Source organism: Nematolebias whitei, chromosome 17 (assembly GCF_014905685.2).
Source record: "Nematolebias whitei isolate Nwh7 chromosome 17, NemWhi1, whole genome shotgun sequence".
Taxonomy (NCBI): Eukaryota; Metazoa; Chordata; class Actinopteri; order Cyprinodontiformes; family Rivulidae; genus Nematolebias; species Nematolebias whitei.
Window position 1 is genome coordinate 41,612,601 of NC_056514.1, and position 13,657 is coordinate 41,626,257.

Consider the following 13,657-nt stretch of genomic DNA (forward strand, 5'->3'; position numbering starts at 1 on the left):
GGTTTGAACCTCCAGACCTTAGTCTGGTAAAGACCAGGTTCAGGTTTTAACCTCCAGATCTTCGTCTGGTAAAGACCAGGTTCAGGTTTTAACCTCCAGACCTTTGTCTGGTAAAGACCAGGTTCAGGTTTTAACCTCCAGACCGTAGTCTGGTAAAGACCAGGTTCAGGTTTTAACCTCCAGACCGTAGTCTGGTAAAGACCAGGTGACCAGACAAGTCAAATCTCTTTGGACACATTTTGGATGAGTCAGAAACTCTTTGGACACACTTTGGACAAGTCAGAGACTCTTTGGACAAAATTTGGACAAGTCAGAGAATCTTTGGACACATTTTGGACATCAGAGACTGAACACATTTTGGACAAGTCAACGTCTCTTTGGACTCATTTTAGACAAGTGAAATCTCTTTGGACACATTTTGGACAAGTCAAATCTCTTTGGACACATTTTGGACAAGTAAAATCTCTTTGGACACATTTTAGATATGCCAGAGACTCTTTGCACACATTTTAGATGTCACAGCCTCTTTGGACACATTTTAGACATGTCCGAGACTCTTTGGACATATTTTAGACATGTGTCAGAGACTCTTTGAACACATTTTGGACAAGTCAAAGACTGGACACATTTTGGACAAGTCAGAGACTCTTTGGATACATTTTGGACAAGTCAAAGACTCTTTGAACACATTTTGGACATCAGAGACTCTTTGAACACATTTTGGACATCATAGACTCTTTGAACACACTTTGGACAAGTCAAGACTCTTTGTATGCATTTTAGACATGGCAGAGATGCTTTGGACACGTTTTAGACATGTCTGAGACTCTTTGGACATGTTTTAGACATGTATCAGAGACTCCACACACATTTTAGACATGTGGCAGAGACTCTTTGGACACATTTTGGACAAGTCAAAGACTCTTTGAACACATTTTGGACAAGTCAAAGACTCTTTGGACAAGTCAGAGAGACACTTTGGACACCTTTTGGACAAATCAGAGACTCTTTGGACACATTCTAGACATGTCACAGCCTCTTTGGCCACATTTTAGACATGTCAGAGGTGCCTTGTACACATTTTAGACATGTGCCAGAGACTTTTTGGACACATGTTGGACATATGTCAAGGACATTTTAGACACATTTTAAACATTTCAGAGACTCTGGACACATTTTAGACATTTGTCAGTGACTCTTTGTACACATTTTAGAACAGTGTCAAAGACTCTTTGGACACATTTTAGAACAGTGTCAAAGACTCTTTGGACACATTTTAGACATACCAGAGACTCTTTGGACACATTTTAGACATGTCAGAGACGATTTGGATACATTTAGACATGTCACAGATACCTTGGACACATTTTTGACATGTCAGAGACTCCTTGGACACATTATAAACATATCAGAGTCTCTCTGGACACATTTTAGGCACATGTCAGCCTGTTTTGACACATTTTAGAACAGTGTCAGAGAATCTTTGAACATATTTTAGACATGTGTCAGAGACTCTTCGGACACATTTTGGACAAGTCAAAGACTGGACACATTTTGGACAAGTCAGAGACTCTTTGGACACATTTTGGACAAGTCAGAGACTCTTTGAACACATTTTGGACATCAGAGACTTTTTGAAACACATTTTGGACAAGTCAAAGACTCTTTGTATGCATTTTAGACATGGCAGAGTTGCTTTGGACACATTTTAGATATGTCCGAGACTCTTTGGACATATTTTACACATGTATCAGAGACTCCACACACATTTTAGACATGTGGCAGAGACTCTTTGACTTGGCCAAAATGTGTTCAAAGAGTCTCTGCCACATGTCTAAAATGTGTACAAAGAGTCTTTGACTTGTCCAAAATGTGTTCAAAGACACTTTGGACATATTTTGGACAAGTCAGAGACTCTTTGGACACCTTTTGGACAAGTCAGATACTCTTTGGACACATTTTAGACATGTCAGAGATGCTTTGGACACATTTTAGACATGTGCCAGAGACTTTTTGGACACATGTTGGACATATGTCAGAGACATTTTAGACACATTTTAAACATGTCAGAGACTCTGGACACATTTTAGACATTTGTCAGTGACTCTTTGGACACATTTTAGAACAGTGTCAGAGACTCTTTGGACACATTTTAGACATGTGGCAGAGACTCTTTGGACAGATTTTAGACATACCAGAGACTGGACACATTTTAGATATTTCAGAGACTCTTTGGACACATTTAGACATGTCACAGACACCTTGGACACATTTTTGACATGTCAGAGACTCCTTGAACACATTATAAGCATATCAGAGACTCTCTGGACACATTGTAGACACATGTCAGCCTGTTTGGACACATTTTAGAACAGTGTCAGAGAATCTTTGAACACATTTTAGAAATATCAGAGACTCTTTGGACATATTTTAGACATGTCAGAGACTCTTTGGACACATTTTAGACATACCAGAGACTCTTTGGACACATTTTAGACATGTCAGAGATGCTTTGGACACATTTTAAACATGTCAGAGACTCCTTGGACACATTTAGACATGTCAGAGACACCTTGGACACATTTTAGACATGTCAGAGATTCCTTGGGCACATTATAAGCATATCAGAGACTCTCTGGACACGTTTTAGACACGTCAGACTGTTTGGACATATTTTAGACATGTTGAGACTTTTTGGACACATTTTAAACCTGTCAGAGACTCTGGACACATTTTAGATCAGTGTCAGAGAATCTTTGAACCAAACCAGGAGCTGTGTCCAAATCCTCAGCACAAAGTCAAGCTTGTTTTCAGTGCAGTTTTGACTTCACCCGGACTGCCCTTTGTCTCCAATCCTGTTTGGGGTGTTTATGGACAAAATCTCAAGTGCAGTCCTGGAGAGGAAGGGTCTGATTCGGAGGCTTCGGCGAGTCAGTTCTGCTGACATTTTCCAGGCACTTGGAGGAAGTTCTGAGACCCAACTTTAGACAGGTGGAAGATAATTGAACAATAGGTGGGACAGATGAACAAGCATCAAACTTTTTTGCCCTAGTCAATAATGCCAAATTGACACTCATATTGGACACCTCGGATATGTAAAAAACTGCTGGACTTTTATTGGGCATCTCTGAGACATGTAAATACCCATTAAACTGATGTTGGATGCCTCTCAGACACAAAGAACCAACTGGACACTTGGTCAACACTTCATAGACATGGGCGGCTGTGGCTGAGTGGTTAGAGCAGTCGTCCTCTAATGCAAGAGTTGGGGATTCGAATCCACCAGCAGTCACATGCTGAAGTGTCCCTGGGCAAGACAGTGAAACCCTCATAGCCTCTGATGTGTGTCCCATCAGTGTATGAATGTGATAAAGCTCTGATTAGTCTCTTTAGAATGATTTGTTCATTTAGCTTTGTAGAGATCTAGTATAGAACTGTATGAATGGGTAAATGAGGCACAGATTGTTGTAAAGAGCTTTGAGTGTCTTGATAAGATAGAAAGGTGCTTTATAAGTACAGTCCATTTACCATTTACATAAAAACCCATTGAACATTTGTTTGACACACTATAAACATGTAAAAACAGGTTTGACTCTTGTTAGAGACCTCTCAGACGCATCTAAAAACCTGGTGGACTCTTGTTGGACACCTCTCAGACACAAGTAAAGACTTGTTGGACACTTTTCAGACTCATAAATTCCTGTGGGACATGTGTCCGAGTCATGTTCATTCATGGCTCTTTTGGAACATGTGGTGTCAGTCTTCTGCAGGTTGGTGTCTCCTCACGTGGTTTTGGTGATGTCCTGTTTGCTGAGAAGGACCTCCAGCAGACGGAGCTTTGCTTTCAGCTGTTTGTACTCTTGGTATTCGTCCTTCATGGGACCACGGTCCTCTTTTTGGCAGATTCTGTCAGGAGCCAAAGAAAACCTTGTCAGGTAAATTGAGGACTACACTTAGGATGTCCGGTATTCCAGTGTACTCACCGTCCAGTCTGTCGAGAAAACTCGTCCTCAAATTCTTTCAGAACTTTACGGCTGATCTTCTTCTCAGTTCTGGTGTCCCGCAGACACTCCAGAAGTTGAGACCTGGCTCAACAGGAGGACAAGCAGGTTAGAGGAAGACCTACCCTGAAGAACATGTGCAGGTTTGAAGACTCACCTGGAAGCTTCATGAAGGTTGGCGGTGGTGAGAGTGGTCTGTTGACGGATGGCTTTCACTTCATCTATCGGAGACACAAAGGCCGGGTCACTGTCTCGGTCGCTGTCCTCCTCACTGGCTGCTGGCCAGTTTGCTCGGTAAGGAGGTGAAACTGGATCTCTGACCAGAGAGGAGCTCAGACACTCTTCATCAGAGCCTTCCTCTTCCTCCTGAGAGACAGAAACAGAGATCCTAGTCTGTGTTGAACTTTGGTTCTACTAAACTTGGTTCTGTGGTCTGATAGTTTAGAGTCAGCTTCAGATATTACTTCTGCTGGAGCTAAAACCATTAGTCCAAAAGTTGGTACCAGAAGGCATGACGACTGGCACATTATAGCAGGTCCAGTTTCTAATTTAGAACCAGTTATTCATGGTTGTTTTAAGTTCACTTGTTCCATTTAAGGGGTTTTAGAGACCCACCAGAACCAAAAAGGCCTAGGTTACATTCACACTGTAGGAAAAAGTGTCCCAGATCCATTTATTTGGCCCAAACTAGACCCATACTGGATTTTTTTTTATGATTGTTTGAATGTGGAGAATCAGATCTATCCAAATCAGACCCAGATCTTTTTCATCTGGGGTTCTGAATCAGATCCATATCTGATGTTCTTCAGTCTGAATGGTCATGTCCCATGTCATCAATAAGGTGGTGGGCTGTGGATTGATCCAGGTATTGATGATATTGATTCCAATGTGATACAGATTAAAGCTCAGAACTCCTAACGTCTTCAACTACAGAACACAAGTCCAGTTTTTTGTCCTTATTTTAACGTATCATGCCCTGAATGAGAATTTGAAGCAAAAGATGATCCCAATGTTGGCATTGCATCAATGCCAATGGGATGGAGCCATACCTTGGTTTGTTTCTACCTTCAGAATGTCGCTCCTGTTTCAGAAATATATTCTGCACCGGACAAGCTGTCTGGAGGCCAGACTCAAACATTTAGTTGTTTTATTTAAATATGTTCTTCTGAAGTTCTGATCAACAGGAGGGATAAACAGAACTTCTTCAAACAGGACTGGACCTGACAGAAGATCAATTAGGAGTCTAAAAAGACTTTTATGAATCAAACCTTCAGTAACTGTGAATAGCTGCATATTTTCACAATCATCAAAGATTGAGTTCTGTCCAGAGGTTCCGATCTAATCCCCACGAGAGGTAGGTGATCATGTAACTCCCATTTCTCTGTCTGTGTCAGTCTGTTACATAGATATTTTACTGTCTGTCCGTCCGTCCGTCCATCCATCTGTCTACCTACGTACAGTATCAAGGTCAAGGTTTCTTTATTGTCATTCACATCATGTGTGGTACATATGTATCTCACAATAGTGAGTACACCCCTCACATTTTTGTAAATATTTTATTACCGGTACTTCATTGGACAACTCTGAGTTTATATGACTCTTTGATACAATAAAAAGTAGTCAGCATACAGCTTGTATAGGAGTGAAAATTTGATGTCCTCTCAATATAATTCAGCACACAACCATTAATGTCTAAACCACTGACACCAAAAGTGAGTACACCCATACATCTATCCATCTATAAGCTTGTGCTTGTTCCAAAGTTGGGTCATGGGGGCAGCAGCTTGAGCAGGGAGGCCCAGCCATCTCTTTCCACAACCAACACTTCCAGTTCTTCTGGGAGAAATCCAAGGCATTCCCAGTCCATTCGAGAGACATAATCGCTCCAGTGTGTCCTGGGTCTTCCCAGGAGTCTCCTCCCAGTCAGATATGCCAGAAGCATCTGCTAGAGAGGCGCCCAGGAAGCAACAGGCTCACACCATCTGCAAAAAGCAGAGATGGAATCCTGAGGTCACCAAAAAATACTCCCTCTGCCCGCTGGCTGCACCCAAAAATTCTGTCCATAAAAGTTATGAACAGAATCTGTGACAACAGGCAGCCCTGGCGGAGTCCAACTCTCACCCTGAAGGGGTGTGACTTACTACCAGCAATGTGAACCAAACTCTTGCATCGTTTGTATAGGGACCAAACAGCCCGTAACAATGGGCCCCAAATCCCATACTTATGGAGCACCCCCACACAGTGTACCTCGAGTAATATGGTTGAATGTCTTCTCCAAGTCCACAAAACACATATAGACTGGATGGGCAAACTCTCATGACTTCTTGAGAACCCTAGTGAGGGTAAAGAGCTGGTCCATTGTTCCACAACCAGGACGGAACCCGTTCCTCCTAGATCTGAGGTTCGACCAACGGTCTGTCTCACTTCTCCAATACCCCTGCATAGACATTACCAGGGAGGCTAAGGAGAATGATGCTCCTATAATTGGAGAACACCCTCCGGTCCTCCTTTTTGAAGAGGTGAACCACAACCCCAGTCTGCCAATCCAGTGGCATTGCCCCCGATGTCCACACAATGTTGCAAAGGCGTGTCAACCAAGACAGCCCAACAACATCCAGAGCCTTAAGGAAATCAGAGCAAATCTCATACACCTCCAGAGTACTGAAGCCACAGAGCTTTTCAACTACCTTGGTGACCTCAGCCACGGTTATGGACAGACCAACCACAAAGTCCCCTGACTTACCTTCTTCCATGAAAGACTGGTGTGAATGAGACAGTCCGAGAAGTATTCCTTCCACCTTCCAATGACATCAACGGTTGAGGTCAACAGCACCCAACCTTCACTGAACACTATGTTAGTAAAGAGCTGCTTTCCCCTCCTGAGCCGCCTAATGGTTTGCCAGAATCTCCTCGGAGCCGACCGAGAGTCTCTAGCCAAGGCCTGAACGAACTCCTCCCACATCTGAGCTTTTGCCTCAACAACAATCAAGGCTGCGGACCACTTGGCCTTCTGGTACTTCTCAGCTGCCTCCAGAGTCCCACCAGTCAACAAGGCCCGATAGAACTCCTTTTTAAGCTTGACAGCCTCCCTAACTCGGGATGTCCACCACAGAGTTTGAAGGTGGCCACCGTGAGAAGCACCAACAACCTTGCGGCCACAGTTCAAGGCAGCTACCTCAACATTGAGGTGCAGAACATGGCTCACTTGGACTCAATGTCCCTGCCTTAGCTGGGATGAGGTTAAAGCTCTCCTGGATGTCTGAGTTGAAGATCTTTCTGATGGGTTCGTCTGCCAGGTGTTCCCAGCAAACCCTCACTACACATTTGAGTCTACAGAAGTCCAACAACAGTACACCGCACTGGTTCAAACCAGATAGGCTGTTCCTCCCAATCATGCCTCTCCAGGTCACACTATTACCCACGTGGGCATTGAAGGCCCCCAGCAGAATAAAATAGTCCCCAGTTGTGCACCTTCCAACAGCCCCGCCAAGAACTCCAAGAAGGCTGGATAGTCTGAACTGCCGTTTGGTGCGTAGGCACAACCAACAGTCAGAGCCCATCCCCCCACTTGAAGATTCAGGGAAACTACCCTCTCATCTACCGGAGAAAACTCCAACACACAGGCACCAACACAGGCTGTTCAGCATATTGTTTTTATGCTACTAGTGCTTAGTGTATTTTTAGTTAACATTTTTCTTATTTCATAGCTTAGATCTTATTACTGTTTTCTTTTACTTTTCTTTTACTTTTTATACTTTTGTTGGAAGTAACTGGGATCCTGTGTACACAATTTCGGTCCACCACATGTACCACATGTACCACATGTGGTGTGTATGACAAATAAAGAACCTTGAATCTTGACCAAGTCGGGGGGCTAAAAGTAGACCCACACCAGCTTGGCACCTCTCGTCATGAGCAACTCCAGAGTGGAATAAGGTCCAACCCCTCTCAAGGAGATCGGTTCCAGAGCCCATGCTGTGCGTCGAGGTGAGCCCAACTAGATCTAGTCGGTACCTCTCAACCTCATGTACAAGCTTAGGTTCCTTCCCCACCAGAGAGGTCACGTTCCATGTCCCAAGAGCAGCTTTGGTAAGCCAGGGTCAGAGCGCCAAGGCCCCCTGCCCTTTCCCACTGCCCATGGAGTCATGCACCTGACTTTTATGGCCCTTCCTGCAGGTGGTGGATCCACAGGAAGAAAAACCCATGTTGCTCATTCGGGCTGAATCCGACCGGGCTCCAGATTACCAGGTTACCGGGCGCTTGCCGACGAGCCACTCCCCCAGGCCTGGCTCCAGGGTGGGGCCCTGGTAACCCACATCCGTGTGTGTGTGTGTGTGTGTGTGTGTGTGTGTGTGTGTGTCTCACTATAGTACAGATGGTGGGGCTGACACACAGGAGGTGTTTGATCATCTGGTACCGGTCGTACAGAGGCTTCACCAGGTTCTTCTCCTGCTTCGTTCCCTGTCAGTCAATCAGTCAATAAAACTTTATGTATAAAGTACCTTTTGGACGACAACACAATGTTTCAGATAAAACAGAACCAAAAAGAATAAAAAACAAGTAAACAAAAACACAAAGAAATCCTGTTGAATTATAAAACAAATAAACAAACTAAAGGAATGTTTGAAATAAATGACTGAAAACACGAAAACAAGTTAAATCATTTTATCTTATTTAATAAAGTGCAGCAGCGCCCCCTGATGTCAGAGGAAGGAACATCAGGAATTAAAAACAAACTACCGTAATTAATAAATAAATAAAAACAAAAACGTTTACACCTTTTTCTGTCAAAAGTCAGAACATCTGTCAGTAATAAAGCATGTTGAGAAACTAAAATATTTTAACATCAATTCTTAGCATCAGATCCTGGAGGAGTTATCTCTTTGTTAAACTGATTATAAATATTAAACTATAATCATTAAATAAACATTTAACGTTAAACATTAAATATAAAATGAAGCCGAGTGTTGTTTGTTTCAGAGAAGAAGAAGCAGAAATATCTGAGCGAACAAATCGTTCGGTGGGTTTACCGGTCGACCGTGGACGCTCTCGAAGTACAGAAGACACTTCTGCAGAGTGATCTTCTCCAGAACCATTTGGGCCTGAGTCATCTCCTGCACACACCAGAACCAGAACTCAGCCAGAATCCTGGGTACCCCAGCAGGAATTACCACCAGGTGTGTTGGAGTCCCTGCAGACCTTCATGTTGTCCGGCAGACCCAGGGACCGTCTCTTCTCTCTCAGACGCCTCAGCAGAGACTCCACCGTCTCCTCCAGGGATGGCTTGTGGTCCAACAGCCCAACCTGACCAGAACTGAACCTGCAGGAACTGACACAAACACGGTCATAGGAACAGGTTTGAGTTCTTCTCTTTTAAAGCAAACGTTTAATCTGCGGTTCTGGTTCAGGCTCTGATCATTTACCTGCTGATATCTGAACATTCTGGTTCCTTGGAGTCAAACACCGACTGTCTGAGTCTCAGCTCTGAAACACAGAATCATCTGAGTAGATCTTAAAACACTGATTCATCACGCTGGTGAAAGTTCTCAGTCCTCCGGGTCTTGATGAATCTGAAACAGCTGGACTCGTGTTCTGAAGACGTTCCTCTTCCTCGGGTCTGAGGTCTGGAGAGTTTGGAGCTCTCAGCTGCAGGAGAGGCCTGGTTGGATCAGCAGCAGGTTGGATCAGCAGCAGGTTAGATCAGCTGCAGGTTGGATCAGCAGCAGATTGGATCAGCTGCAGGTTGGAGGCTCGTTGGAGTCCCTGTCTGGTTCAGAGATGTTTGGGTCATCTGCATGAAGGTGTGAACAGGAGCTGACCTGGGATCAGGTCTAAAGCTGCTCTGAACTCTGAGACATCCTCCTCTGATGGTCATGGTGGTTGTATGGATTTTGGCAGGAAGACGTGTTGCATCACTTCCTGTTTTCTCTGCTGCAGTCATTTGATTGTTCGAGTCGTCTTTTGTTTTCTGGATTTATCTTTTGCAGTTTTTCAGTCTAGTACACAACCACCCTCAGTACAGCTGTTCTTCTACTGAGGGATTGTGCTTGAAACACCTTCTGTCTGTCCAATAATGCTCAGTCAGGTCATCTGGACAGTTTCTTTTTTGTAGAAAGATGTTTTGCCCTCTGTCCGTAGGGCTTCATCAGTCTGAGGAGTGTACTGCTTGGTGGGGAAACAGTTTACTCCTCAGTCTGATGAAGCCCTCCAGAAAAAGAAACTGTCCAGATGACCTGACTGAGCATTGTTGGATTTGGTACCTGGATGATTGGGCATGAACTTTGAAACACCTCTTATCTTTCAACACTTCTCAGTTTTTATTGGTGTATTTGGCTCTGCTAGCTCCTGCTAGCGTTAGCTTAGCATGGCTGCTGCTTCTCTCCCTGCTTCCTGTTTTCTCTTGCTCCGTGTGTCAGATGTTTAGTTGCTCCTCTGCCTCCTTTAGTGGTAATGATACATGTAACAAATGTAGTCTTATGGTAGCTTTGGAGGAGAGGCTGTCTGAACTGTAAGCTCGGCTACGCGCTGTAGAAAAACCAGTAGCTAGCCAGGTCCCCTTAGACAGCATGGAACCATAGAGGCTAGCTCCCGTTAGAGGTCCTCCAGCAGACCCCGAGCAGCCGGGACCCCAGGCCGGCTGGGTGACGGTCCGGAGCAAGCGTAGTGCTAAGGCTAAGCCCCCAGTTCACCACCGACCCGTTCACGTTTCTAATAGATTTTCCTCGCTCAGGGACACACCCACTGAGAAGCAGACCCTGGTTATTGGAAGCTCCATAGTCCCAAACGTGGCTTTAGGGACTCCAGCGGCCATAGTCAAATGCATTCCGGGGGCCAGAGCGGGCGACATAGAATCTTATCTGAAACTGCTGAAGAGCATTCTAGGAACTACGGTTCCTAGAGTTTCCAAAAGCAGAGCTTTCAGGCTCCTCTCCTCTGCTGCGTCCTTAGAGAACTTTACTGATTGTATGAGCATGTTTCTGTCCCTGAGACAACTTCTGTTGGGACTTGGAGCTACAGAAAGAAACTGAAGTGAATTATTTAATGTTAGTTCTTCTTCCTTCCCCTCCTCTCAAACCATCTGTCCTCTCTGTGCAACATCTGGACCTGCTGGTCCTCAGCAGTGTCCCTCATCTTTAGTTCCAGTCCAACCTGCAGGTGATTCTGGTTCTCAGACGGTTTAGATTGGTTAAAGTCTCCCAGATGGGAAGAGAAACATCTTCAGCTTCAGAACAGAAGTCCAGTTGTTGTTTTTTAACCCATTTTTAAAATTTTATTCTACATCAAACTTGATTTTCTGGATCAGGTTTCAGGACCTTTGGAGTCTGATGGACTTATTTAACAACAGGAGTCCAGATCAGACTGTGTCAGTGGAGAACTACAGACCACAGTCAGAACCTGTCCTGGAGTTCTGATGTCTAAAGGAAACCCAAAACATGAAACATCTTGTTTGATCCAAGAAAACAAAGAATCATCTAACAAATGTAGACTTTTCATCTCATCTGAACTGATTCTGGTGAACTAAAGTGGCTTCAGTCAAACTGCCACAGGAGATCTGGTTTTTGTTCTGATCTGCTCAGAAAACAGAACGATGGGTTTAGTTTACCTTTCAGTTGTTTGCGAGCCTTGGTCAGTTCACTCATGACCCTCACCATCTCAGGGTTGGAATATTTATCGTTGTGAGACGGCTGAGAGACAAAAACACACATTTATTACAATGAACCAGCCCAAACATTTATCTTAGCTGCTCTGTAAAGTTGTTCGACTAAACATGAACTTTAAATCACTTGAAAGTTCATTCATGGCCGTTCTGTCGTTAATTTACTTTAGGAGTGAAAATCTCAGTTTCTTTGAAATGAGCTCGTAGGTGGGATGGACCTTCGCGGTCATCCAACATGAAAAGTCCTCACAGTTCATTTAGAAACACCCAGCATGCAACCAAATGTGTCAGAGCGCTGAGGGATCAGGCTAATTCCTGGAACATCACAGAAAATAAAGCACTAGGTCTAATAAAACCAGGATTTGTCCAAATTGTTTAATTTAATTTAGAAACCGGATTCCAAAAAAAGTTGGGACACTAAACAAATAGTGAATAAAAACTGAATGCAATGATATGGAGGTGCCAACATCTAATATTTTATTCAGAATAGAACACAAATCACAGATCAAAAGTTTAAACTGAGAGAATGTTTCATTTTAAGGGAAAAATCTGTTGTTTCCAAATTTCATGACGTCAACAAATCCCAAAAAAGTTGGGACAAGTCCATTTTTACCACTGTGTGGCATCCCCCCTTTTTCTTACAACACTCAACAGACGTCTGGGGACAGAGGAGACCAGTTTCTCCAGTTTAGAAATAGGAATGCTCTCCCATTCATGTCTAATACAGGCCTCTAACTGTTCAATCGTCTTGGGCCTTCTTTGTGGCACCTTCCTCTTTATGATGCACCAAATGTTCTCTATAGGTGAAAGATCTGGACTGCAGGCTGGCCATTTCAGTACCCGGATCCTTCTCCTACGTAGCCATGATGTTGTGATTGCTGCAGAATGTGGTCTGGCATTATCGTGTTGAAAAATGCAGGGTCTTCCCTGAAAGAGATGACGTCTAGATGGGAGCATATGTTGTTCTAGAACCTGAACATAGTTCTCTGCATTAATGGTGCCTTTCCAGACATGCAAGCTGCCCATGCCACAAGCGCTCATGCAACCCCATACCATCAGTGATGCAGGCTTCTGAACGGAGCGTTGATAACAACTTGGGCTATCCTTGTCCTCTCTGGTCCGGATGACATGGCGTCCCAGTGTTCCATAAAGAACTTCAAATGGTGACTCATCTGACCACAGAACAGTCTTCCATTTTGCCACACTCCATTTTAAATGACCCCTGGCCCAGTGCAAACGTCTGAGCTTGTGGAGCTTGCTTAGAAATGGCTTCCTCTTTGCACTGTAGAGTTTCAGCTGGCAACGGCAGATGGCACGGTGGATTGTGTTCACTGACAATGCTTTCTGGAAGTATTCCTGAGCCCATTCTGTTATTTCCTTGACAGTGGCATTCCTGTTTGAGGTGCAGTGACGTTTAAGGGCCCGGAGATCACGAGCATCCAGTAGAGTTTTACGGCCTTGACCCTTACGCACAGCGATTGTTCCAGATTCTCTGAATCTTTTGATGATGTTATGCACGGCTGATGATGATAACTTAAAAGTTTTTGCTATTTTACGCTGGGTAACACCATTCTGGTATTGTTGCACTATCTTTCTGTGCAACAATGGTGGAATTGGTGATCCTCTTACCATCTTGGCTTCTGAGAGACACTGACACTCTGAGAAGCTCTTTTTATACCCAATCATGTTGTCAATTGACCTAATTAGTGTTAATTGGTCTTCCAGCTGTTCGTTATATGCTCAATATCCTTTTTCCAGCCACTTATTGCTACTTGTCCCAAGTTTTTTGGGATTTGTTGACACTGTGAAATTTTGAATCAACATATTTTTCCTTTAAAATGTTACATTTACTCAGATTAAACTTTTGATCTGTCATCTATGTTATATTACGAACAAAATATTTACATTTTCCATCTCCACATCATTGCATTGTAAGGATGGTACCATTTGCTGTTTCTGTTTGTGTCTGTGTTCCCCACTCTGCTTTTTGTGCTCTTGT

At 43.8% G+C, this 13,657-nt stretch overlaps 1 protein-coding gene across 1 annotated transcript in view; it reads right to left on the reverse strand.

The window, feature by feature from the left end:
* Positions 1-3,782: 3,782 nt before the first annotated feature.
* Positions 3,783-13,657, reverse strand: part of fam13c (family with sequence similarity 13 member C) — a 12,339-nt gene continuing 2,464 nt past the window's right edge. Inside the window, exons 3-10 of the mRNA XM_037690978.1 lie at positions 11,605-11,686; positions 9,425-9,485; positions 9,201-9,330; positions 9,032-9,115; positions 8,367-8,462; positions 4,159-4,367; positions 3,984-4,085; positions 3,783-3,906 (exon numbers count right to left, since the gene is read on the reverse strand). Of these exons, the coding sequence (XP_037546906.1) occupies positions 3,783-3,906; positions 3,984-4,085; positions 4,159-4,367; positions 8,367-8,462; positions 9,032-9,115; positions 9,201-9,330; positions 9,425-9,485; positions 11,605-11,686 (888 nt within the window). The remainder of the gene's footprint in view (positions 3,907-3,983; positions 4,086-4,158; positions 4,368-8,366; positions 8,463-9,031; positions 9,116-9,200; positions 9,331-9,424; positions 9,486-11,604; positions 11,687-13,657) is intronic.